This window comes from Centropristis striata, chromosome 20 (genome assembly GCF_030273125.1).
Source record: "Centropristis striata isolate RG_2023a ecotype Rhode Island chromosome 20, C.striata_1.0, whole genome shotgun sequence".
Classification (NCBI taxonomy): Eukaryota; Metazoa; Chordata; class Actinopteri; order Perciformes; family Serranidae; genus Centropristis; species Centropristis striata.
The window spans coordinates 21,608,586-21,635,142 of record NC_081536.1 but is presented as its reverse complement, the minus strand read 5'-3'; the positions used below and the strand labels follow the sequence as shown (position 1 = coordinate 21,635,142).

The following is a 26,557-nucleotide window of genomic DNA, read 5'->3' as shown; positions in this document are numbered from 1 at the left end:
TTTCACAAGAAGTCCTCAAAGTGCATTTAAATAAGAGTTAGTTTTAACATCTACAGGTCCTGACAGCTCCCTCTGCTGATAAAGACCATCTAATATGATCGAAACCTCATGGACCTTGTGTATAGATTATTTGGCCAACTGGTATTTCCAAAGTCAAGAATAAACTTTGAATCTCCAAAAAATAGTTTCCCATGACTTTCTGCTTATAAAGTGGACCACTAAAAACATGTATTTCCTAATTTGTTTAAATGTTCTTTTCTGAACTGATCAGCACTTTGGCTGCAATAGCAAAGAGAAATGCAGTTGTGTGAAACTCATTGAGATACATTTATTGTGAATATAGAACTCAAATGGCAACAAGTACAACCATATTTGAAAGTGCTGTTTAAATGTGATGCATTTATATCATCAGCTTTGCTTTCTGTTTACAGCATCTACTTACTGACAACTTGCATCAAATTATGTGATTTGCCACGATGTGTTAAACTCATTTCAAGCAGGTTAATGCAGTCTGTTGGCAGCACACTTCATCTTTTGGAGGTAAAGACTGAAAAGAAAGCTGCTTCTACCTTCTTCTTGCCTGAGGAGGTCATTTGGTCTGATGCCTTTTACTCCACATAATATAAACTTCCTCACCACAAGCTGCTCACACAAACAGCATAAATAAACATCCGCGGGACAAACCAAGGTTTGAAGCTTGTTAGGGCGCACAATTTCAACATGAGAGTTTGTTTGTTCAAATTTGCTCGCACAGTGACCTAACTGCTTTATACTGAGCACATGTGGGGAAGAGGGCATTGGAAGGCGAACGTTACAGAGGAGGGAGAAAAAAAGTGGAAAAATCCATATTTTTCCAATATGCAGACGGGGCTGTTCATCAGGCAAAGTTTGACACATGTCTTTGAAACAACAACTTGGTGGAAAAAGTAAAAGGATGGAGTGGGGTGGTTTGGCTAAACAAATGTCATTTTTGGACGCTGCTGCAGGGAGGATGAGAAAATGAAAGATGATGAAAAGAATGAAAAGATACATTCCTGAGAATCTAACTCACTGCCTCACTGTTTCCTGGGCTTGATTAGAGGGAGGCAGTAAGTTGCGGGTACATTAAGATTAAGATCTCGGCTGTCCAGAGGGAATTACAAAAAGGAAGCACTATGGGTGTCTTTATCAAATGTGAAGTTGGTTTTTATAAAAGGAAGTCTCATTACGGTCTACGCTTACACTGTGCAGCCATGCGGCTACAGCACTGTTTGTGATGGATACAGAGGCCGTTTTGTAATCAAAAGGTCACAGTTTGACCCACATAAGGGCCAATTCAAATCATTGCCATGAATCAAGTAATGCTCCGCCTGATTTGTATTGAGTAGGACACAATTTGAACTAGTCCATAAAGCCTACCTCTTTACTCAATGTTTTTTATAAACTTCTATGTAGGTCTACTTGTCCTATAATTTAAGAGACTCAGCATAACAATATGAACATATGGTTGTGTTAATTATATGAAAGAAAGAAAATATTATCAAAAATACTGCCCAATGGCTGCCAAGGAACATATTTAGCACTACATAAACACTAACGCAAGTTTAGATCCCACTTTGGAGACATAAATAAAATGTTCTGCTGAACCTCATCACATAAACAGAACCAGCCTGGCTCTTAAGAAATAAAGTATTTAATATGAAAAAGCACCAGCCAGGGTGCAACAAAGACTCCTTTAAACCACAGCTCAATATACAGTAGGTACTGTATGATCAATTGTGAATAAGTAAACTCATCCAGTACATTTGCTGTCAATAGGTTGGTTATTGTTACCGATTATCATTTATTAATCAGTTAGCGAGTGATTTACCCAGTAGCCTCTATACCATCTAGAACGCCATGTCATGAGGTAAAAACAGCTTTGACTCACTTGTTTTAACTCAGCCCTCCTGTGTGCTACTACAGAGTAATAACTATAAGCACACGTCTCTGGGATGTAATATAGCAACAAAGCTGTTGAACAGAGCTTTGAACAGGCCTTTGCCAAAAGCCATTTTCACATGAGACATTGCGACATGTCATAGCAAGAAAATCACAGGTGTTACCATTAAAACTAATGATGGCTCCAGTGTATCAAGTGACCCAGTAAGCTGTGAGAGTTTGGCAGCAAGCACAATAGCAGGAACCTCAAACTGAATCAGTTAAATGCAACTCAGCCATTATTAATTTTGTCAGTTACACCTGTGATTTTCCTACTGTGACTATGGCAAAATGTGAACAAGGTCTATAGAGGGGAGGTTGGACACTTGGATAACAACTATTTTACAATTTACTTAACTAATTTCAGTCAAGTTTCAGGTGTAACAATTGTATAACAGTTTAAAGAAAAAAGAACAAATCAAACATCGTATTTGGTGAGTTTTTTTTATATATATATATCCAAGTCAAAATCCTAAACATTGTTAAAAAAAAGTTTCATCTATACATGTTTGACACATGGCATGTGTGTAAAAAAAAAAACAATGATTCATAGAATCACTTCCAAAACTGAGAAAAAAAAAAGTTCTTTCACCTAGGTTAGGTTTGTACTCAATTTTCTAAATTAGACTTTTGCAATGAAGTGGTAACATTAGAAAAATATTACAGCCTTGAATCTATCACATTCTGGAGCAGCAATACATTCATCAAAACCTGAGATGGTGTATTGTGTATTCGACTGGGGAGCAACCCAGATAAACATGAATGTGTATTTTTTATGATGCCCGTAACACAACACTTGCTTTGGTGCCTTGTGAGCAAAAGTTTGATGTCCCCAGAAGAGGTAAAAAAACAAAAACAAATGCAGAGGGACGAGTCTGTCCAGCTCTTTCATTATTTCAGCTCTGCTTTGAACGCTTTGCCTTCAGAGTATCAGGCGTTGTGTCTGCTGCTTTTTTCCTAGACTCTTTCTCGTCCGGGTTATAGAGAGCATTTCTTACAAAACGTGATGCAGCCCCCTTATCCAGACGGGCAGCTTTCTTCCTGTCTGTAATCTCTTTCACTTTGTTCATGTATGTCCTTATTCGCTCCTAAAGAAAAGAGAATGGTTCCAGAGGAATTAGAATATGGAAGGTTTAAAAATGTTAAAGATAGTGCAGAGAAATCATACATACCAGTTCCTGTTTGATTCCATGTTCTCTGGGATTTACTCCTTGGGTAACCAAGTACACTGTAAACAAGAAGACAAGTAAGAAAATGTCAATATGTCAAAAATAAATAAATTATATATATATATATATATATATATATATATATATATATATACACTCATACTACATAATTAGACAATGTAAGTAAAACTGATAGTATCTTGCTATCACAATATATGTAATTTCCTCACTGAAGTCCATGTCATGAGATGACAGAGAGATATTAACTCAGGCTATGTTGAAAAAAATTCAGATAATTAAATTTTTACTACCTGCCTTGAATGTATAATCCCTCCAAATATTCACAGTAGATGCAAAAAAACTTACTCCAGAATAATGAATTAAGGGTGTAGGCAGACATCAGATCCAACTTAGCTTGATCCAAAGGGTCCAGCTGTCAATGAACCAGACTTAGTTTGATTAGTACCAGTTGTACACAAAGCATCAACATCATTGACTCAAAACACCACAGTAACTAATAAGCAATAAATACGTTAAGAGTGTGTTAATCTGCACTTATCTACACCACATACTCCTGGAAATATTATGCTTTATTGTGACTTTATGTTTAGCATGAAATGCAAATGCAAGTTACTTGACCTTTTCACTCCTGTCTTACGGACACTTAATAGAGAATGGACGTAAACTCACCTTTTGCAGCAGGTCGTTCCTGGGCATCGACATCAGCTTCTCCAACATGGTTTTGACAGAAGAAACTGAGGAGTCGAAACCTGTGAGCTGCTCGTCTATCTCCTGAGGGTAGTCCTCAGTATTGCTACCCGCTGCCATTGTCCTGGTGAATAGTTAATACATTCAGCGAGCATGCAACGTTATGAAGCGCTGTTGTAAAAAGTTTGTTTCATCTGTTTCATCAAATCTGCAATGTTAGCTGACGCTAGGTAGGTTAGCTAGTAAGATAGCTTGCACACGGTGCTAACATGACAGCAGGCAAACGTTTACATGAACAGAAATAAAGTGACACTTATCAACAATTTGTTTAGCATCACTCATAACTGGCTTGACAGCAATAAAAGTCTGGTAACCGATTTGGATGATATTTAATGTTAGATAAAGTTTCTTGTCTGTTTTACCTTTCTTAGCACGCACCACGCTTTAGTCGACAGGAAGTGACGTGCCAAAATAGAACTACAACTTCTTCTTCTTCTCCTCCTACTCCGTACTCTACTGCCGTCTGCCGTTTTGAAGAACTACTTATCTCAACATTTTAAATTATTATTATTATTTTGTTATTTACTTGATAACGGCTGAGAAAACATACTTCAACAAACACAGTTTATTTTTATTTCTTTACATTTATTTTTTTCGGGGGAAAAAAAGCATTTAACAAATTTCACAGACTAGTTTTATAAACGACCAAAATGTTTTTGGTCTTATTGTTTCATATTAGTCATTGGGCGATTTTTTAAATAAAAAACGAATGCGTTGAAATAATTTAAAGGCTAGGCTTATAAACTAACTAGCATTAGCTGAAGTACTTTAATAGCGAAGGTGTTCTTGTTACTATGGTAACCCAAGGCGTCAGGGAGGTAAATGTAGCTGCTGGCATGTCAGACGATACAGCAGTTAAAGTACGTTTAGGATTTTGGACCGTACACACCTACTGTTGTAGCTGAGCACAAGTAAACCAGTCGTGAAAGAGGCTTGAGACATGGATAACTGTGATTTGGAGAAGCTGTCTGTCTCCTGTGGGAAACTGCATCCAGCGTTCACAGCAGAAGTTACAGACTACAAAGTGACAGTGGAGAGCAATGTCAGCAAAGTGACTTTGGACCTGATTACCAGTGACTGTGGAGCTACATACAGTGTTGTGAGTACTGTCCTGCAAGTTGTTGGTAAATCTAGTAAATTAAACATAAAATGTAACCACTTTTTGTTTATGTGTGTGTTATATTTCAGCTATTTGGTGACGGCTCCAGCACCATTAAACTGAATAATGGGTTAAACAGAGTGGAAATTGAGGTGGTAGCTGAGGATGGCACTTTAAAGAAATACTGTGTGGAAATCACCAGGCTCTCTGCAAAGGTTGCAGAACTCAGTGATCTGGCTTTGGAAGGAGATATTCTACTTCATCCAGCATTTTGCACAAAAATCTACGAATATAACAGTGAGTACAAAATTGATGTGAGATACTAATACTAATAATGATGATGATAATAATAATAATAATTACTTAATAATAATTGGACAGCACCTTTCATACATAAAATGCAGCTCAAAGTGCTTCACAGTATAGCGTTAAAAACAAAACAATAAACAATAAAAAAAAAACAATAAAACAATGAGAGAATGAAAAATAACAACAGAAAAATGAAAGTAGTAACTGTAAGCCAGTTGTATTAAAGTAGTATTTTTTAATTAGGCATTTTTTTTATATTTTAAAGAGCAAAGAAATACTTATTTAATTGAAGCACTAACCGATTCATGAAAAATTTAAATGGAAAGTAATATGTTTGAATATATAAATGAATGGCATATAACTTACCGCAGAAATAATTAAATATGTAAATGTTAAAGATAAAAGATATTGAGTTAAAATTTGATTCAAATGCACAAAATCTTCATAATTGAGAGTCCATTATCAAAATATCAGTTTTTGGTTGACTAATTGATTAGTTGACTAATTGTAGTAGCAATAATATTTCATTATATTGTAGGATTACATGCAGTCGCCTATATTCTCTGTGTAATGGCTAATTTAAAAATAAGATTCATTGGGGGATTTTTGTTGGTATTTTGTTCTTTGTTGCTCTCACTGTAAAATATTTTTTTTCTGCAGGCATTGTTCCCTTTCACTGTAATGCTGTGACCCTGCTCCCCAAGGTGCCAGACAAAAACATAAAGGTTACAGTGAATCAGGGAGACAGCTCTCAACCAGTCCCGCTGAATTTTGGAGACACTGTGGTGGAGATCTCAGTTTGTTCAGCAGATGGCAGTAATTCACAGGTAGGATGAGACATGAGAAGAGAACAGAATTATGTGTGTTTCACACTTTCACACTAACTGGTATTTTATGTCAAAACCGTAGACTTTATAAAATAAATCAAAACGTACACCTTCATAGCTTTGCAGTTCACCTCATCCCTGTCTAATAGCCTATCTAACCTGTAGTTTCCTTACATTTTTAGAGCTTCCCTATCTCTCTCTCTCTCTCTCTCTCACACACACACACACACACACACACACACACACACACACACACACTTTTGGTTTCTCAGCTGTCAGCTTTTAAGAGTAGACTTTGTCATATTAGGTTTGATAGAACACTTGAGTTTTGTTTCAAAGGCACTAAACCCTTTGACTCTATCAGGTGTACACAGTGTTGGTGACTCGAGGGCTATTTCCTGTGGCTGTGACCTTCACTGATGGGAAACAGCAGCTGGACTATGAATGTCCAGTATCTCTGAGTGCTTTCTATAGACCTGTGTCTATCAACCACAGGTGAGACGTAAATAGGAAGACACTATGTACGAGAAAATAATAGCAGCTCTCACAGCAGTTGCCTCCTCTATTAAATACTATATTTCTTTTTTTTTTTTTAGATAAGATAAATGACTGAAATAAGTACTTAAGAGTTTATGTATTGGTAAAATTTACTATGAATTAAAGTAAAATACATTTATTTATACTTTAGGAATTCAAATAAAAAAAAGAAATTGCAATATGCATCAGCACCTTCTAAATTGGTTCAACAAATGTTGTTTTTCCTGTTAATTTGCAGTGACCCAAAGCACATCTTCTCAAGGCCTCATATCGAGATGTTGGCACGTAGATCAAAAGTCGACCCACTTAGCGGCTGTCCTCTGAGAGACGGCTGGAAGGTTGTCGAACTGGACCTTGACAGGAAGATGTCGGCTGCTCTGGTCAAGTGTTTCTTTACTTACAGAGGTGAAGTTTTGAGTGTCAGCTCTTCAAAGAGAGATGTAAATAAAGAAGAGCTGCTGTGGAAGCAAAGCTCTTATCGTTCAAGTCAAGGTCAATCTTTAGAGTAATAGAACCACTAATATTTCTTCAAAAAAGCAAGTGGTAAAGATAGGAGGAAGGTTAATAGCTTGCTAACCTCCGAAGACATGAATGTCGCATTGATCAAATAATAAAAAAGTTATTAACATTTCATGGTTCCTCTCAGACCTCTACATTCCTTGCCATTAATGTTTTTTACACAGTTAACCTACACTCAGAGTAACTGATTCTTTGACTCTACTATTGAGATTTTCCTCCGTCAGTTGAATTATTTCTGCCTCTAGAGAAGGACTGCCACTTAATGACATTGTTAACTTGCCACATACACTCCTTGCCTTACCTCTCAGCAGTCCGGATTACACTCCCTGTACTATCATGTGACATGATGTTACTGTGGACAACTATTATGTTACTCTAATGAGGGGGATATTATTACTTAACTAAGACCTCATGTAACTGGCTGTTGTCAGCTGAAAGAAAAGCATTTCATGTCCGGCCTCATTTGAACATTCTCCTGCTTAGTCAGATGAATAATCATTTTTTGGATGATCACCTTCAAATTGATTTTTTCCCCAAAAACTTGCAGAGAAAAGTGGAATCAAAACAATATGAAATAGACTTCACTAAAGTAGTTCTACTCACGTATTACTCGGTTGCCTTCATTTTTAGGGTTGTTAGTTAAACTGACAGCACAATTAGATTTATAAAAAAGATAATAACTTGATTAAACTGGTCACAAATGTGTCATTTAAGTGGCCTATTCTGTTACATGTTTCAGTAAAGGACAACACTGATATCCACTTCTTGTGTGTGATATATTGTGTCTTTGATGTGTTTTTTTTAACAAAGGATGTGACAGTGTGATGAAACTGTCTGAGCTGGGGTCACACTCCATGGACTGTCCACACAAGCCCTCAGGGGACCTGGATGCAAAGGTCAGAATGAAAGATTAAACAGCACTCTGCACTGCCAGAATCACTGCTATCGACCCTGACTGCCCATCCTTTATTTACAAGTCAACGCTCCCTTCACAGTGACTAAGTGATGGTTCAACTTCCACAGTAAAAGTATCTAATGTTCATGTGTGTGGTAGTGACACAGTTGTCCGAGTGGATAAAATGGTAATTTGTGTGCAAGGCATGTGAGGCTGGAATGCAGAGGCATGTCAGTGTTTTTGCATTATATTAACTGTTATAATACCCTCATTAGCAATAAAGAACCCAAGCTCTTCAATCTAACTGACAGTTCTGATCTTTATTTATTGAATCTGTTTACCACATCTCTCATGTTCATTTTCAGAATGTCACAGAGACTGATTGGTACAAGAAACACTTTGCATCATCCAGTTGTTTGGAGATCGAGACTAAACACAGTTTGGAGGTAATAAATCTATTTTAATGTGCAATATCGGTATACAGGCTTAAACCCCATCAGTAGGCTTACCATTCATTCAGCATATGGATGTTTTTTTAAGGGTTATTCAGCTTTTTCCCCCACTCAAATGGTTGTTTGTTTAATCCTACATACTACAAATTAATCCCACTTTTACAGATTAGAGATCAAACCCAGGGTCAAATGCTTAGTCAAAATCACTGTAAACATTATTTTTCATCAAAAGAAAAAATGCCTTATTGATTCTGATGTTATTATCACATCATCCAGGATGTAATACACATGGTACAGAAATAAAGCTCTTGTGGTAAAAATAAATAAATAAGTGGGTTAACTATGACTTTAGTTGCTGATCAAACTGAAGTCAGCAATATTATTTTTATTTTTTAAATAGTTTTCCCCTTGAAAAACCCAAACCTTATACAATTTACAGGATGTTTAACCTCACTTTATAATATGAGATGATGTTTTACTTCACAGTTTAGCATGTTAAACTTGGTGGATTATTGTCTACTTATTTGTCTACTGCAGGTGCGTAACTGGGAGAAAAGACTACAAATGTCAGTGGAAGAAGACAATGTGGACAGACTGTGTGCTTTGGCTCAGGATAACCTGAAACTCTACCGGCAACACCTTCCAAAACCTGGTATGGAGCACAACCAAACCAAACATATCATAAATAAAAGGAAAGTCGAGAAATCATGCAAAGTCTACTGGAAACCATGCTAAATGCAACAGTGTGAGAGCTTAATTCCTCTTGCTTTAATCTGTGATATACAACACTGCCTCCAATAATTTCCCACCTCTACATTTTTATAATTTCAGTCAAGTAATCTTGACCATTCATGATAGTATATTAATACAAATGCTATGTATTTTTCTTTTGTTCTTCAGGAGAAGATTTTTCAGGGAGTGTAAATATGAATATTCAGTACATACAGGTGCATCTCAATACATAAGAATAACATGGAAAAGTAAATTTACAGTAGTCGTCAAATAACCCCAACTAAGTCCTGAGTGCACATAGATGGACATACTTTTCAGAGGTCAACATTTCCAGATTAAACATACTTTTTAAAAATGGTTCAAATTTTTTGAGAAACTGGATTTCAGGTCTTAATGGTCTAAATGTTAAAAAGACATTCATTTTTTTTAAATTAAATTAAGACAAGGAATGTTTCATTCTGTGTGTAATGGATCTATATTATGTGTTATTTCCACTTTTTTGTTTAATTACTGACATGAATACATTTTTCTATGATATTCTAATTTATTGATATATGCCTGTATTAGACTCCATCTTACCATATTTGCATTAAAACCCTTCTTTGTTATTCTTGTTACTTATATAATGTAGGTTAGTCTTTCTAAATTACCACCCACTAACAGAGAGCTCCAGAGAGAGTTTCCTTTATATTCCACAGTTCGTTAAACAGCGAAACAGTCTGGTGCGTGTTTAAATGCGACCTTGGCCAGGGGACAGAAGAGTCATTTTCCCTGCCCTGCTTTGCCACAGCAGCTCAACTTCAACCATTAAAAAATACATGAAAATGGTTCTGCTTAGTGGTCACCTCTGGAACCTCCTCCTCTTTCTGACGTGCTAGGCACTCAAGTTACTGCTCATCTTTTCTCAGCTACTTGTGCCCCGCTAATTGTTTGATGACTCTGAGAAGTGACATTCGAGACGGATCCCAGAGGACTGAATGAAAGTCATTGGAACTGAACTGACAAGTAACACCAGAGAGCGAGAGATGAAGAGAAGTAGGGTGGGGGAGCTGGCATGAGATAGCAAGCGATAGAGACAGATAATGTCCACCTATTAAAATATAATCAAGTTTTTTCTGTTGTAACTGAACGAGCTGCATTGGAGGATGATGAGTGAGTGTTGTTTGGTCTGACCTCTTGTCTTGCAAAACACAAGGATGATGTCGTATCACTTTGCAATATAAACAATAAACCATATACAATATATTTTCAAGAGACTATAAGCTGGATACAACAACATTAGGTGCATGCTATGCTAAATGTGAACAGACCGTGGAGTTTTTAAAATCTTATTTCTGTTAGTTCAAGAAATCTTTTAGATGATTGGTAAAAGTAAAATAGAATACACCAGCTGCTGCAGAAAGGGCTTGTTGAGCATGTTTTGCAATATTCTCTGGAATATAAAAGCTGTGACATCAGTGCAGTCGGACAGATAATGGGCGCTCTTGCCAAGGGAAGCTGCACTCTCTGAATATTTCATGCAAAGGACGCATGCAATCATTCGTAAGCGAAAGAGAGAAGGCGGCCAAATGGAAGATCCTTTTATTCTTTATTATGCAGTGTACTGTGAAGTGTTCTTGAATGAAACAGAACCACTGTTTCAAATGGAAGCAGAAGAGTTTCATTTCAATATGAGACTTTTTTCTTGAGAGCGTAGCACAGAAAAGCAACCAAAAAAGTTAAAGTCTTCAGTGTTTAGTCCTAAGTTAAAGCAAATACCTTTTCATCCTGCTCTTCTTTCTTAACTAAATCTTAGTATTTTCAGTTAAATAACTCTTTATTTTTTTGTAGTAGACACGTAGTTCATTCTTCTTAAATGTATGTACAGTCAAAAGTTCAGTAAAAGATTTTAAAGCTTTATAATATAAAGTGATCATTGAATTGTCCATACAAAACACTCAGTCATCTCATAAACCTGGTGTTGCCTGGAATACAAAGCATATAATACTAACTGTGAATTGTTTGTTTTTCAGCTGAATAGTAATGCAAATTATTTCACGATATATGCAAATAGTCTCTGGTCTTGTTTGCCGATGTGTACATATCATATACCACAGTGTTTGTTTCGCACATTTTACACAGGGGACGTGTTGCTGTATGATGATGGCCAGTCTCCTTTACATAGCCTGGAGCAGGCCGCTGTCCACTATGCATCTGCTATCAGACTCAGCTGCAGAGAAGCCAGACTCCACTTCCTGCTTGGTCTCGTTCTGGAGGAGCAGTACTATGCTACAGAGATGTATGGCCTCCAGAGGAAGGTAGAGTCAAGGAGGATAAAAACAGGAGAAGTCATGGCGTCATATCATTTGGGTTTAAAAGTGAAATGTCCTCAGAAAAGTCACATTTACAGTAGCAATTCAAATGAAGCATGTATTAAAGACTGGCAAAGCTTAAAGGAAATGTTAGAATAGTATTGTTTTGCTAAATGTGTGTGTATGGGCCTCACCCTACATTTTTAAATGCTAATGCTAATGTTAATGTTAATTAATTATTGGTTAAAATGTTCCTTACATCAGAGAACAGTAAATTGTGCAGCTGGAGACAAACCAACTTCTCACCTTTTGATTCGTTCATCTCCAGACGGACAGACACAGAGATGAATTAAGCGATGCCAAATCAACAGCACGCCAAGACGACATCCTGGCTGTGTGCAAGCTCCACGGTTTCCTTGGCACGCCCACGGTGGAGAACCAGCTGCAGGCCTTGGATAAAGAATACCAGCAGCTCAGAGAGCAGGGGCAGTCCAGCAAAGCAGACTATGTTCAGACACTCTACATCTGGCTCTCAAAGAAATCTGGCAAGGTAACTGTGTCATAAGCTGCTTCTAAGTTTTACTTCACGGAAAAAGTAAATGTCAAAGAGGGACTTTTTAGAAAGACACCCACTAAATAATCACTGATCAATATATGGCAGATGAAACTGAACTCCCTCTGTTGCAGGACAGCAGTGCAGCTGTGCTGGATGAAGAGAGTTGTGTTCACCGGGCCCTGATGAAGTACCTGGATGCCTGGTCTCTGAGTCCTGACAGCTGGGAGTACAGCCTCCACGTAGGCAGGCTTCTGCTTCTGCAGGGGAGGAGCAGGGAAGCCCTGCAGCACCTCCAGAGTGGCCTGGCACTGCGCCCACTACATCCTGCACTCAGGTCAGGTCACAGAAGTATTTTGGTTAGTAGAAGCAGAACTTGTGTTGTGTCAGTAGCTGTAATAGTAATAATAACGACCATCATGCATACAGATTTTCAGTGATCAATCCTGGAATTGATTCTTAAACTCACAGGCAGCCAATGAAAAAATATAGATGCAGTACAAAGTCATGTATTTCAGCTCATATTAAAAACCTAAAATAACCTTTTGTTCAGCTGGAGCTCAGGTATTGACTTGTTGCTAAAGCAGGAATAGAGTATAAATAACTAGATGAAAGCATGCATATCCTTTTTCTGTGTCAGTGTTACATAAGAGCAGCTTTGACCAACCTCTTGACCTTCTCTTCATATGACCATACAGAGATTAGGGAATAAACAGGATTAGTGTAGAAACACATGTGAGACAAAGCCTGGCAGTTCAACAGGGTGTGGTCTAAATCGACGTAAAACTACAGAGTTTTGTCTTCAACTTGTCTTCTGTGCCTTATATTTGTCAGATTCTTCACTGGGCTGTCTCTGCTGCAGCAGGAGCAGAAAGCCTCTGAGAACACAGAGAAGGAAGCTGCTCTGTTCTTGCATCAAGGACTGGAGCACTTTGTCAGCCAGCGATGCAGCAAGAGGTTTGCATTTGTGTGTGTCTTCATGTGTGTGTGTGGTGGAGATGGATGCATCCAGTGAGAGAGGGAGAGAGTGTGAGGGCATGGCAGTATCAGAAATGTACCAGGAAGTTCTCCTTCAGCCTGTAGGAGGAAGAATAGGATGGTGAAAAAGTCCGGCATTGTCTGCAGAAACACACATTTTGGGCAGAACACAAAGATTTTAATTTGAAGTGAAGAAAACCTGGTTGAACATTTATAAATCTGATTCTTTATTAGTTGACAAATTTGCTGGTTAACTGTTATAATCAACGAGCTAAAGCTTTTGCCTTGGATTTGCCTGTTTTACTTGTATGCAAGTTCATCCTTGTCATTATGGCTGATTTTCTGTTATTCCTATCATGGTTTGTGTACAGCTGGGTGGAGCAGGATCTGTCAGACCCTCTGTCCAGCATCAGCACACACTTCCTGCGAGGCCTTCTCACTCTGGGCCAGCTGCAGCAGAGAAACACACTGTCTGGGAAGGCCATGAGTGCAGAGCAGGTCTATCACATGTATGTACAAACAAGAATTTTGTAACCTCTTTACAGAGTGTTTGTAATCTGGATCTCAGCTCATATTAGCTGGCTGACTCATCTCCATTGTGACCATGTGATTCAAAGAAAAGTGTGAACACTCACATCAGTATGACCCAGATTAATAAGTGGTGAAGCACTGTATGAAAAAGCCCTGTGTCTGTTCGTCTCTGTGCTGGAATGCTTCAGCGTAGCAGTGCTGACTGCCCAGAGTGTGAGTCAGTGTGTGTGTCGTGGCGAGGTAAGGGAGCAGCTGGAGTGGGTGCTCCTGGATGCTCACTTCTCCATGCTGCAGAGACTGATCCAGCAGGGTGAGCGTCAGGCCAAGTCTGACATCGAGAGGCAGTCCCTGGTGGCAAAGAGATGCCAGGCCCTCACAGCTCTCATACGCCTCAGCTCTATCGCCCCCTGTCAGGAACTGCTGGACATGCAAGAGAGGGTAAAGTATACAGAATGCCTATTTTATTTGTATTTTAACATATTCAGTTTGCTTATACCACTGAACTCTACCAGTGTTTTAGGTTGCTGTGCCTTGTAGCAAGATGGCTAGTTAATTTATTGACTGTTATGCCCATGCGTTTCTGGTGTGATAGAGAAATCAGACTTGTAACTACTGCATACCTTCCCTGCTGCTGTTTACAGGCATGCCAGCTAGCAGTAGTGACCACACCACGGGACAGCCATGCCCTATGTCTCCTGGGTCTGGCACAGCTGGCCCAATATGACAGCAACCCAAATTCAGACAGGTCAAAAGAAGCCATAAGTGATGCCTGCCTCAGCTTCCAGGCCAGCATTGAGCTGGAACACAAGACTCAGAGTGGAGAGCCACTTGAACAGCTGAGCAGTGAGTCTGCATAATAAGATTACTCTGTGATTTTCACTCAGAATCACAGCTTGCAAAATAATTATGTAAAGCTGCACCTAATATTTAATTTATGTGAAAATTAAATGTAGGGCACTCATGACAAATCAGCCATTTGATAATTGTGGCCCTGCTCTTCTGAAAACACTTTGCATTAAACATTTACGAAACCCTTTTGGAAATTAACTCCATGTCAACATTACCATCCCATCAGAACAAAAATGGTGGCAGGACCGGCAAGAGGCTGAAAGTGCGAAAGCTGCCAAGCAGCCCATCACCCAACCAGCAGGAGTGAAAGGGCCCTCTGACTCCAGTGTGGCCAAGAGAGGAGCTAAGCGTGGCAGGGGCGGGCCTGGTCAAGGGCGCGTGGTACCAGCTGTGACCAAAGCTGCTGCTCCTACAGCTACAGCCCCCATCAGGGGAGGCAAAGCTGCCCAGCCTCCAGCCAAAACCCCTGCAGCCAGGTGAGTCACACTAGCAGCATGAGTCAAGCGCTTGGCCGACCTGTTCATATGTGGTCATCTGTGGATGTTTGTTCGCATTTATTTATTCATGGATGATTTCCTGTGGAAGCTTACTTTTTTTATTTTTGTTTTTCTTCTTTTCAATATTCATGTCAGGTACAATCTTTTACGGTTTTTCAACATGAATAGCTTTAAACTAAAAGTTTGTAGTTTGTTTAGTTTTAAATCTGTATTTAAAATTATTTTTTTAAATTAAGAAACATTTAGAAGTCCTGAAAAGTTTGAGGACTACATTAAATGAAGAGATAATGTATGTTCTGACCATATGATATTACCACTGAGAGAAATGTGTGTGTGTGTCACATTTTCTGTATGAGCACAAACTTATTGTAAAAACAACATAAACAGACTTGGGTCTCTCTATTTTGTAATCCATTTCGGAGCTTTTGTATTATATGTTCTCTCATATAGGGGGAGAGCTGGAGCAACATCCAAGACGGACAGATCAGCTAAACCTTCCAGCAGCAGTGCTAAACCCCAGCTCCCTGCCAACAAGTCAAAACAGGACTGCCGTCCCAATACTGTTGAGACAGCAGAGGGTAAGGCATGACAAAAATATTAAGAGTGACATACAGTAAATGAGGAATGGAATACAATTAACAACATATATCTATCTTACGGTATCTTTTTCTTCATGGGTTTGTAAAAAGAGGTCAATTATACTTTTATTCAGAGCCTGATGTGGTCGACAAAGTGAGTGTTTCCAGTCCAGTGAACCGCAGGTCTCATATCTCACGGCTGGGTCTGGCCCGCGCCCTCTCCCGCTCTGCAGACACTCAGGAACAGGCAAAGCAGCTCTACCAAGAGGTCATCTCCATGGCACCAGGGGTCAGTTGTTATCTTCTGCAGTTATATTTCTGGCATTTCCTCAATGGTTTTACACTGCAGCTTTCAAAGCATAATATACAAGATAAAATCAACCAGTGTGACTCCAGTCTTGGTGACTCCAGGGGAAGTGTAGGTCTATGATTGCCCACATTTAGCTGACAGAGATGCTTGTACAGTTATACTGTTGGTCTCTATAAAATAGAAACACCAAGTGTAAGAAAATACATTTCTGTGGGAATGTCTTCTATATCTCTTCTTGTCACTTGCAGAAGTAGCAATTAAAGTAGCAATTGATAGACATTTACAAGCAGTTGGCAGATCTCTGGTGTTTCATTCTCTCAAATGATGTAATCCAGGTAAAATGTGGTTAACTTCCCAGGTCCACGATGCATACACTGAGCTGGTGCAGCTGCTGGAGCCATCAGACCCTCAGGCTGCAGTGGAGGTGTACTGCAGATTCCCTCTGAAGCCTGTGGCTGAGCAAAGCTTCGACGATGCCTTCATCACAGGAGAGATCGTCCGCATGCTGATGACACTGGAGCAGTACGACCACCCACAGCTGGAGGACAGCCTCGTAGCATACGGCAAAGTCATGGGCCTAAGTAAATGCTTTTACTAAAATTATTCTTCTGAAAATGAGTACTTACTATTGGACTATTGGGAATGTTATATATTTTATTGATTCAGGACAAACATGAACAGAATCTGGTAAAATCCTGCAGTATTTGCACATTGCACATTGAGTCTGTAAGTCTTTAAAATTAGTTTGTAAAAAATAAACAGGGCTATGTGATAAACTCCACCCATCTTGAATGTCAGGCAAATTTAAACAAACACTTCACTTACTATTTATTTGCAAACCATTATATGTTTAGTAGTCACCTTGACTATATTTAACAAATATGTTGAATTACTGTGTTTTGTTGAAATCATGCAGCCAAGCCCATGTGACATGCTGTGACGTGCTATTTATAGAGATGTATTATTTTCAACTGGTTTGATGGCTAGAGTACACAGAGTACATACATGCAGCATGATGTCAGATCATGACTGACTTTGCACAAGTCAGGTTAGGATAATTTAATTCTGTTAATATATAAAAAAAATATTATTTTTACAAATTCAAATAAAACACAAAACTAAAAAAACATTTTGAGGTTCGCACATTGTAAAAAGAGAGGTACTAAAGGTGCTAAAGAAGAATCTGGAACACTGTCCAATCAGCAGGCTGGGTTTTATCAGGAGAGGGGCTTAACAGGTATATTCAGACGGACAGGATGAGAAAAGTAATGTTTTTTTTTCAAGTAAATTGTGTGAACATGTTCTAATAGAAACCCAAATTCAACCTGAAAATGTGCGTTTTATGTTTCTTTGTGTCGATGTGACTGCAGTGATATTGATGTGGTATTCTGTGGTTGTCTTCTTAGGTTGTATAGACAAATACATCGACATCTTGGATGGGAAGTCCATGAACAAGTTACTGAAGAGTGTCTATGCAAGGATCAATGACAGACAGGAGGACGATCAGGACCTACAGGATTTCTTCAGGTTTAAATGCTGGATATAATAATGCTTAACAAATACCTGTATTAATCTTTGTGAATGTTTAAGTTAGCCAGTTTGTATTGTACTGTTTACCAAAAAGACTGGTGTTGCTGATAAGAAACTTTGTTCATAAATACAGTAATCCTCTTGCCTTTATTTACTTATTAGACAGAAGACAAATGAGAAAATCTTCTTCTCCAAAGGCACATTTAATTTGGAAAACACAGAGTTCTCAATAAAAATGACATATCAAAAGTGAAAACTTCAACAGTAGACAGAACTGGAAGCAACACAAATCACCAATAGTGCAACTAAAGAGGTGTTTCAGTGAGCATCCAACAAAAATGGAAATATATTTTTTAAAAATCAATGTTGACTCCCAAAGTGTTATTCCAAACCAGAAGCTGTATGACTCATTTCTTCATCCCAACAGAGTGTTTTTTGATAACAGGAAAGGTATCATTGTATTTATCTGCACTACAGGTTAACACTGCCTGCAGGGCTCAGCCAAGCACTACACATTTTTCAGAGAAAGCATTTAACAGAGAAAAACACCAACCGAGGATTTCCAGGTTCATTTGAGTTAAACGGTCTACTGGCAAGATAAGTCTAAAGATGAGTATCGATTGTAAAAAAATTAGATGGGACAGCTGCCAAGACCCACAGTAGGAAATTGTTGTCTCCTAATAAAAAGACAATTCAGCCTCACAAAAGGGCAGTGATTTACACACTGTTGATGCGTCTCTACTGCTGTGACTCATTTGGTAGCAGGCTGCACAGATCTTGACCTTCAGTCTCTGTTGTGGTCTGCTTTTTTACACCGAGTTGAGTTTGGTGACAATGAGCACGCGGACAGACTGGTCAAAGCCTGAGCACACACACAGGCCCTGCTTGTCCGGGCTCCAGTCCAGGCTGGCGATCGGCTGAGTGGACAGAGTGACGTTCTGTAAGAGGTTTACAGATCCAGCTACTCCCACATCCATGTCATCTGAGTCCTTCTTGCTTCGATGAGCAGGATACTCGCTGGAAATTACATCAAAATACAAATAGTTTTTAAATGTGTGTGACCGTCATGACGAGAACTTATGTATCTTGAAATAGGACAAAACACTGTTGTTGTCAAAGACAGATCACTTACTATTTCCATAGATGTAGGTTGCCTGCTCCCCCTGTAGTCATAAAGATGTCTCTGTTTTGAGGCAAATGTCTCACCTGCCAGATGGTCGACTTATGAGCCTAAAATAAACAAAGGGGATCAGTTACTTACCAAAACAATTAAATTATTAATAGCATAATTAAGTCCTAGCACATTTCAAGACACCTCTAAATAGGAAATCTCTAAACCACTTTAATTTACTGAGGGACAGAAAATGTGGCTTTGCTGTAATTTTTGTCAAGATTGCTGTCCCTTAAACAGTTTTTATTTTTATTTCAGTATTGACTTAAATTCTAAGGTCTGCTCAAAGTTACGACATTGATGCAGTAGCTCTTTCCTGTTCTCTGAGGCCTCTTTTACCTGCCAACACCTTCCCCAACCCTCCACTTTCTTTTATTTCAGCTGGCGTTGTTGAAAGCTGTTACAAGTCTTTTACATATGGGGACTATGTTAATCGTGCAATACAAGTGAGCAAGCAGGGGAACTAGACTCAGACAAACTGAAACAAAAGCAAAACAGCAGCAACAACGACAACAAAAAAGGCATTATGTTTGGCTCAGATTTTCTTATTGTAATACACAAGTGTTTAGGAGTGTGTGTGGGTGGATGGGATTCTGTGTGAAAGATAAAGAGGTGAGAGAATGTGTAAGGGGGAGACAGTATTAACAAAAGGAAAATAGAAAGAAAAATAAGAAAAGAATAACGACACTGCTGTTGGAGGGCATTTCTGGTTGGTCCCTCAGAACAAAGAGGCGTGGGGTCAGATCTGCTGGATAGCGGGGTCAGGGGAAAATTTTATGCTTTTGCTTATTCTGTTTTTGTTCATTTGCTTGTTTTCACACATTTTTAGCTTGCTTCGGGGCAATATTGGGTCTGTAAATTATAGAGTGTGGCCAAGACCTGCTGTATTTGACAAGTATCTTCAGATAACTGCTGTTATAATTTAGCACTTTAATTAAAATTGACTCGACTTGCTTTCTTTGCTTTCGCCTACATGAGGCCGCCTCCAGGCCCAGAGGAGATGGCTAGCCTGTTGCGAGTCAGATATCTTTTAGAACAGCCCCCATCCCTCAAGAAGGGTCTGTTCTAACCTTTGTGTAATGCAACATATTACACAATACAATGTAAATATGCTGACAAGGAAATTACAATAAAAAACAATCCATAACCTCTTAACAAACACTAAAAACACTACAAAGGCCACCTTCAGAATCCACTATCCACTATTTAACTCGACAAAGGCATTATGAATATGCTGAAAGACCCAGTAGGCTCCTGGCTTTAAAATTAAAAAAATCTGAACAGTTGGCCTCTATAGAGTGTGTTAGAGATGGAAATGGTAGGTTGTGCACTCATCCATCTGATATAAATTATGCTTTTACTTCTTTTTACTCTACTTTGTACTCTTCTGAGACATCAAATGAGAGCCATGAAATGGTAGAGTTTCTTAACTCTCTGAACCTACCGTCTCTTTCACCTACGCAGGCTTGTCATCTGGATGCTCCTATTACTCAAAAAGAGCTCAAGGATGCTCTAGATGCGATGCCAAAAAACAAATCGCCTGGCCTGGATGGAATTCCTCCTGAATTGCTTTCTGAGCTTTGGCATATAATAGGTCCTATCCTCCTTGACTCTATTAACTATTCTTTCTTGGTTGGCTCTTTTCACAGAGATCAAAAAATAGCTTTAATTTCTCTTCTTTTAAAAAAGGATAAGGATCCAATGGAGTGTGCTAGTTATCGTCCTTTATCGCTTCTTAACTGTGATCTCAAATTATTTGCAAAAGTGCTTTCAAGGAGGTTAGATTCATGCATCACATCTCTAATCCATCCAGACCAGACCGGGTTTGTTAAGAGCCGTCTGGCTTCTGACAACATCCGCCGGTTATTACACATAATCGAGGCATCAACTGACGACCCCCCATGGGCTGTATTATCTTTAGACGCAGAGAAGGCCTTTGATCGCGTAGAATGGAACTATTTGTGGGCAGTGTTGCATCGTTTTGGTTTTGGTCCCATCTTCATAAAGATGGTTCGTATACTTTACTCCTCTCCTTCTGCACGTGTTCAAACGGGTCACCCTGGCTCCTCTAACTTCACTCTATCAAAAGGAACCAGGCAAGGTTGCCCTCTTTCTCCGGGCCTTTTTGCCCTGGCTTTGGAACCATTAGCCCAGGCAGTCAGGGAAAGTCAAGACATCCTCCCTATTACAATTAAAGGAACACCGCATCATATTTCTTTGTACGCGGACGATATTTTATTGTACCTGTCCGACATTGTTAGCTCTGTCCCTAATGTCTTTACTCTCTTTAGTAAGTTTGGCTCCTTCTCAGGTTATAAAATAAATTGGTCAAAATCCACACTTATGCCATTGTTTAAACCAAGAACAATTTTGGATTTATCCCACGTACCAGTTTCCTTGCAACCTCTGGGCTTCACTTACCTGGGTATCCATATCAGACCTACTGTATCACAATTAATTAAAGATAATTTCAATTCTTCTCTTTCCAAAGTTAAGAAAGATCTCAGTTCTTGGTCTGTTTTGAATGCCGGCCTACATGGCCGTGTCTCAGTCATAAAAATGAACATACTCCCACGAATTAATTTTTTATTCTCTATGTTACCACTCCCCCCCCCTGCCCATTTTTTCAAAGAACTTAATTTTTTATGCAGGAAATTTATATGGAGGGATAAACCTCCCAGGATTAGCTTATCCACTCTTTCTCGTCCCAAATCTTTAGGTGGCCTCTCCCTTCCTAACTTTAAATATTATTACTGGTCCTTCCAATTAAGAGCCATTAACACGTGGATGGATACCTCTTCAGATGCATCATGGCGTACGTTAGAAAATGCTTTGTCTGCCCCAATCAGAATTCAAGACTTGCCATTCTCCGTTATCAAACAAAAAAATGTAGATCGCTATATGGGTCCTATTATCTCAAACACATTATATGTCTGGCGTTGCATAGAAAAACATTTTTCCATAAAATGTAAATTTCATGAACTTTCACCTATCTGGCATAATAATGCCTTGCTGTCTGGGTCTGTACCTTTGGAATTTCCACAATGGTCTAAACAAGGTATACATGTATTAGGCGACATTTTTAACCATCAAGGACTTTTCTCCTTTCAGGATCTGAAGGATAGCTACTCACTTCCAGGCACTTCTTGGTTTTTTTATCTTCGGCTTCGCACTGTACTCAAAACATATGGTGTTCCTTGGACTGCTCCTTTAATTCAGCATCCCTTGGTAACTATTCTTACAAACAGAACTAAACTGGTGGCTTCAACATATAAGAAACTCTCCTTACATAATTTAAAACCACTTCCAATAATCAAAAGTTGGGAAAATGACTTTAAATCCTACAATATAGAGTGGAGGTGGTCTATCATTTGGAACACAATTTTCTCTTCATCTAAAAATTTAGCCCACCAGATCATTCATTATAAATTTGCACATAGATTTTATTTCACTCCAGAGCGCAGATTTAAAATGAAACTAACTGACAATGAATGTTGCACTAAATGCACCGAGGCTTTGAAGGGAGACTTGCTACATATGTTTTGGTCCTGTTCAGTTGTCAAACCTCTTTGGAAATATATAAATTATATTACTAACACTATTATAGATAAGTTTTTCCCTTATGTCCTATTCTATATCTTATTGGATCTAATCCCAACATTTTAGTTTCATTTCAGCAGAAAAGAATAATATTAGCAGCTTCTACGGCTGCCAAGAAAACCATTATAAAGAACTGGTTTGAACCTGTCATGAATGTCAAGAGAACCTGGCTTTTATTGTTTTTTGATGTCTGTCTTCTTGAGAGGTCAACAGCCAGGATTAACAATGCTAGACCTGAAACTATAATCAATTGGTCCAAAGCTATCGCTGTGGTCCAAGGGTTACTTTGAATTTAATTAACGTTTCATATGATTCTCTTTTTATCCTGGAATCTGTGTATATTACCAGTCTCTCTATATTTCTGTTTGGGCTAAATTTATGTTGTTGTGTGTGTTGTTTTTTTTTTTTTTTTTTTGGTTATCTGTCTGTTTTCGCCGTGTGGCTTTGTACTGGTGTATCGTTGTTTTCATTTTTGTTGTTGTGGTTATCCTTTATATTATTCTTTGTATGTTATTTGTGTGTACATTGTCTAATTTGTAAATATGTTCCTGAGTCTTTGTTGTCTAGAATTGTGTTTTAGCGTTTTGTTTTCATATTGTGGCTCCTAATAAGTAATCCACTGTTCTTTTCTTTGTTTCTTCGTTAATAAAAAAAAAAAAAAAAAAAAAAAAAAAGAATCCACTATTTACTTGAATCTACTGTTTGAGCTGTTTATTATCATTATAATAAATACAATCCAAAGCTTTCTGTTAAGACTTTGTTGAGCACACTGATTTCTTATGTTGGACCGAAATATCTGCTGGAACCTTATGATTTATGGTTGGACACATTGATGTGCCAACTGTTGATCACTGAAAAGAACTGGACAAATATTTAGAAAGGGGATGCCTCTGATCCCTCAGACCTTGCAAACACTTTGAGAGGTTGGCTGTGCACTAATGCCGATTTAAGTGTGTTTTTCTAGCATTTTCCCAAAAAACGCCACACTTCTCCCTCCTCACTGGCCCCGTGTCATTTTTGGCCAGTGTCACAAAGCCACAGAGAATATTAGACAAATACATCTGCAAACACTTCCAGCTGTGAAAACGGTCAGAACGCCATGTTCCCCCATTTCCCTCTGTACCCTACAAATGTAAAAATAATAATAACGATAATAACCTTTTGACATTTTTCCCATACATGGGAGCCAAACATCCGTCTGGCTCTCTCCACCCAGGTCAATTACCTTTTCGGAAACAGAGGCGAAGCCCTTGGTGGGGTGTTGGGTCCTCATGTCAAAGACGTGGAATTTTCCCTCCAGTGAGGTGGCCACCAGCTTGTTCATGTTGATGTCTTTCCTGTCAAACTCCACACAGCATACCTGGTCATGATGTAAGAAAAAATAACAGTCACTCCCTGGATATTTATCACATGGCATGGCTCCAGCACAAACTATTCTCCATACAACAGAATGTGTTGAAGTGGACATAATGACCTCTGGCGGGTTCACGTACATTCAGGAGGTGATGAATAAGAGAGATGACTGTGTAATAAAGTCAGTGCAGTGCTTTGTATATGGCGTGTGAAGAGAACATGCTTTCACCTCAGACTTCCCCTGTGGTTTTACAAACAGTCTTACTGGGAAGTCATTTTCATCTCTGTCTCCACATCTGTCCCTGAGTGTGTCTACATTCTGATTCAAGTGCAAGTTGCAGTGCAAAAGAAACAATGTATGTTTGGACAGTTTATCCTAACAAAAACATTAGTTTCTACTATTTATGTTCCAGAGCTGAGCTGACTGAATCCCTCAGTTTGTTCCCATGATTTTATATTGAAATGGTGAGAATTTTCTTGCTGTGGCGCCACTCTGTCTACATGACTATGGAAATCAAAAGTAAAATTCTCGCTTGAAGTGTCGAGGGCTGTGCATTTTTTTTTCTGTTGTGTTCACCTCACCCCATTTTTAATGTTGGTTTCCCACCGTACGGACATATTCCGCAGGTCAAAGAGTTTGATGTCCCCGTTGTCATAGCCAGCACATACACATCGGTCCTGATCGTTGAAGGCATGACCTGTTAGAACAATGAACAGTGATTTTTTCATTCATGATGGTAAAGAACACCTACTCATGTGTCTGAAACAGGACCATTGTCATTCCTTAAACAGTCATGTTTATCTAGAAGTTTTGGATAAAGCTTAAAACTTATATTTCATGCACCAAATGCAACTGTCCAGCAGTCCCTCTTGGTTTCTCCTTCCATGGGCTCCATGTTGGCTACAGGTGAATCGTTCTGTCTGGGATCCCACACCTTTACAGTCCCTGTAACATCCAAAGGAATTTGACGCTTTAGCTAACTTCTTACTATTCTCTTGTGCCATTGCTTTGAAAAAGTCTAAATTATAAATCTGCATTAACCTCTTATTGCTCTTACCGTCTCTGCTTCCGGTGACTATCTCAGGTGCACCATCGCCAATCCCCAGGCCGCCAACAGCATCAATACTATTCACTATCTCTTTGTGGGCTTTTACAGTGTACACTGGCACGTCAGGCATCTCCAGGTTCCTGTTAACAACAGAAGCATCTGCACTGAAGGAACCAGTAAGCTTAAAAACAAGGTCAGTGTTACCTCTCTTTTAATTTCATAAGACAGCAGTTCATCTTTAAAATATGTAATAGCTAAGAAACCAATTATAAGTGTCCAATTGAGCATAAAAATAGCTTTAGATTTAGGCTCTACTGTTAGCACATCAAGTGGTAAAATGTTTCTAACACCATTTAATTTCATGCCTTTACTGGCAAGACAGAGATAGTATGACGTAAGTGGATGTGGATAAATTACCATATATTGAGATTTCCATCAAAATCCCCAGTTGCTATGTGTCTTTGTTGAAGAGAGGTGGCCCCAAATGTCCCACACTTTATGGGTTTAGGTTTCTCTACCTGAAACACATGTGAGGAAAAGTTTTGTTTAGTTCCAAGAATGAGACAATGCAAAAATAAATACTGAGATAGGTTTTACGGTAAATTCTGGTCTGTTGTTTTAGTTTATTGAGGATATTTACTTCACATTCATGTGTGAATATTCTTAAGAATCAGAAGTGCATTGCTCTTTTAAAGGGTGCACTTGAATTGTAATCCTATTATGTTAACATTAAATCAGTGGCATACATTGATCTCCAAACAATTAAAAATGTATTTTGTGCAGTATAACAGTTATAATGTCATACAACTTTTTTTTTTCTTTTTTTAAAAAAAAGGAAAAAATTCTAGGCGAATTGTTGTGATAAATTAATTTTTAAAATGGAATCTATATAGACAAGACCTTTTCAAGTGCCCACAAGTATATACTTTAATTTAAAAAACAATGGTTTTGACAGGATCTAGCTATTCAAAACATTTTAATTATGACAGAAATATCACAATTGTAGACTTCCTTTTTTTAAATTACTCCTTCTAACAGAAATGTTCCTAACCGATGATTGTTCAAGTGCTGTTGTGGGGGGAGGGGGGTTCAGGGGTTAAATACAGCCTTTGACACAGTTTTTATTATTATCGTTATAGTCGCATTACATTGCCCTTTTTTCCTGTTAGGAGGCAGTTAAATGCCAACATAGGTACGGAGTCTATGCAGTGACGGACCTGTTAATGGTCAGCAACCTTTAAGATCTAGTAGTGATGTTAATTAGTGCAGTATTAAGGACAGGTGCACTGAGCAGGTGAAAACAGCATTATTATTTAAACTGCATACTTTAGTGTAGTACAGTTCTAAGCCAATCTGTAATAACATATACTATACAGTATAGTGGTACGTCATAGGGTGTTTACAAGCGCTTGGTCCTATTTTATACAGTCTATGGTTTGGTCACAGGCTGTCTTCATGTTTGTAGTTGCTATGGAGACAATAACCTAACGACTTTTTAGCGTCTGGATAAGCTAGCTAGCCCTTCAAAAGCCACTTAGATTGTGCATTTAAAAAGGGACAACAGTAAAAATACTTTAAAAATGTTTTAAGTGTTATGTACCTCCTTGATAAGTTGAGCCTCCCCGTGCTGCACTTCATATATTTGCATTACTCCGGTTCCTCTCGCAAAGTTCCCGAGGCAGACAAACTTGGCGCTGCAAGGAATCCATTTACTGTCAAAAACCGTGTAGTTCAAACTCTTCTGAAAGTGCGCAATGATCTGAGGCTTTGCTAGAGGCGATGACATGTTTGCTGTTTGTGAAATAATACGTAAAACGGTTGAAATTGTCTTGTAAAAGTCCCAAGTAAAACCTGTGTGGTGGTCTGGTGGACCTCCCTACCAAAACAAATGAGGTCCAGACCAGCTGCCCAAAGAAGTGCCTGACAAAATGTAGAAAACACAAGTTAACATTTGAAATAATAACATTTGATATTTGAAACACACAGATGAGATATAAAGTT

The 26,557-nt window shown here is 38.6% G+C and overlaps 3 protein-coding genes across 3 annotated transcripts; 1 reads left to right on the top strand and 2 right to left on the bottom strand.

Moving 5' to 3' along the window:
* Nucleotides 1-2,387: 2,387 nt before the first annotated feature.
* On the bottom strand, nt 2,388-4,382 carry c1d (C1D nuclear receptor corepressor). The gene is made up of 5 exons (XM_059358877.1): nt 4,259-4,382; nt 3,819-3,960; nt 3,495-3,561; nt 3,132-3,187; nt 2,388-3,047 (listed from the first exon to the last, which is right to left on the bottom strand). The coding sequence occupies exons 2-5, from the start codon at nt 3,954-3,956 to the stop codon at nt 2,856-2,858; spliced, it is 453 nt and encodes a 150-aa protein (XP_059214860.1). The 5' UTR covers nt 3,957-3,960; nt 4,259-4,382; the 3' UTR covers nt 2,388-2,855.
* Nucleotides 4,243-17,747, top strand: LOC131993127 (uncharacterized). The gene is made up of 20 exons (XM_059358873.1): nt 4,243-4,995; nt 5,085-5,292; nt 5,965-6,131; nt 6,496-6,626; nt 6,907-7,073; nt 7,998-8,083; nt 8,448-8,528; nt 9,072-9,186; nt 11,388-11,563; nt 11,886-12,107; nt 12,245-12,447; nt 12,945-13,067; nt 13,460-13,597; nt 13,808-14,057; nt 14,261-14,462; nt 14,695-14,944; nt 15,416-15,543; nt 15,678-15,832; nt 16,212-16,434; nt 17,260-17,747. The coding sequence occupies exons 1-20, from the start codon at nt 4,837-4,839 to the stop codon at nt 17,397-17,399; spliced, it is 3,324 nt and encodes a 1,107-aa protein (XP_059214856.1). The 5' UTR covers nt 4,243-4,836; the 3' UTR covers nt 17,400-17,747.
* On the bottom strand, nt 17,568-26,544 carry dnaaf10 (dynein axonemal assembly factor 10). The gene is made up of 8 exons (XM_059358874.1): nt 26,157-26,544; nt 24,974-25,074; nt 24,566-24,696; nt 24,352-24,453; nt 24,090-24,205; nt 23,380-23,514; nt 18,516-18,613; nt 17,568-18,400 (listed from the first exon to the last, which is right to left on the bottom strand). Exons 1-8 carry the CDS (start codon nt 26,340-26,342, stop codon nt 18,193-18,195), a joined length of 1,077 nt encoding a protein of 358 aa, XP_059214857.1. The 5' UTR covers nt 26,343-26,544; the 3' UTR covers nt 17,568-18,192.
* Between the last annotated feature and the right edge of the window lie 13 nt (nt 26,545-26,557).

Excerpts from the sequence above, each read along its gene's own strand:
- LOC131993127 (XM_059358873.1), top strand. The coding sequence starts at position 4,837 with ATGGATAACTGTGATTTGGAGAAGCTGTCTGTCTCCTGTGGGAAACTG. Across the intron at positions 8,084-8,447 it reads CAGGGGACCTGGATGCAAAG|AATGTCACAGAGACTGATTG; the intron begins GTCAGAATGAAA and ends GTTCATTTTCAG. Across the intron at positions 15,544-15,677 it reads TACTGTTGAGACAGCAGAGG|AGCCTGATGTGGTCGACAAA; the intron begins GTAAGGCATGAC and ends ACTTTTATTCAG.
- c1d (XM_059358877.1), bottom strand. The coding sequence starts at position 3,956 with ATGGCAGCGGGTAGCAATACTGAGGACTACCCTCAGGAGATAGACGAG. Across the intron at positions 3,188-3,494 it reads CCTTAATTCATTATTCTGGA|TGTACTTGGTTACCCAAGGA; the intron begins GTAAGTTTTTTT and ends TCTTGTTTACAG. Across the intron at positions 3,048-3,131 it reads ATGGAATCAAACAGGAACTG|GAGCGAATAAGGACATACAT; the intron begins GTATGTATGATT and ends TCTTTTCTTTAG.
- dnaaf10 (XM_059358874.1), bottom strand. The coding sequence starts at position 26,342 with ATGTCATCGCCTCTAGCAAAGCCTCAGATCATTGCGCACTTTCAGAAG. Across the intron at positions 24,697-24,973 it reads GATGGAAATCTCAATATATG|GAACCTGGAGATGCCTGACG; the intron begins GTAATTTATCCA and ends TGTTGTTAACAG. Across the intron at positions 24,206-24,351 it reads CTGCTGGACAGTTGCATTTG|GTCATGCCTTCAACGATCAG; the intron begins GTGCATGAAATA and ends TTGTTCTAACAG.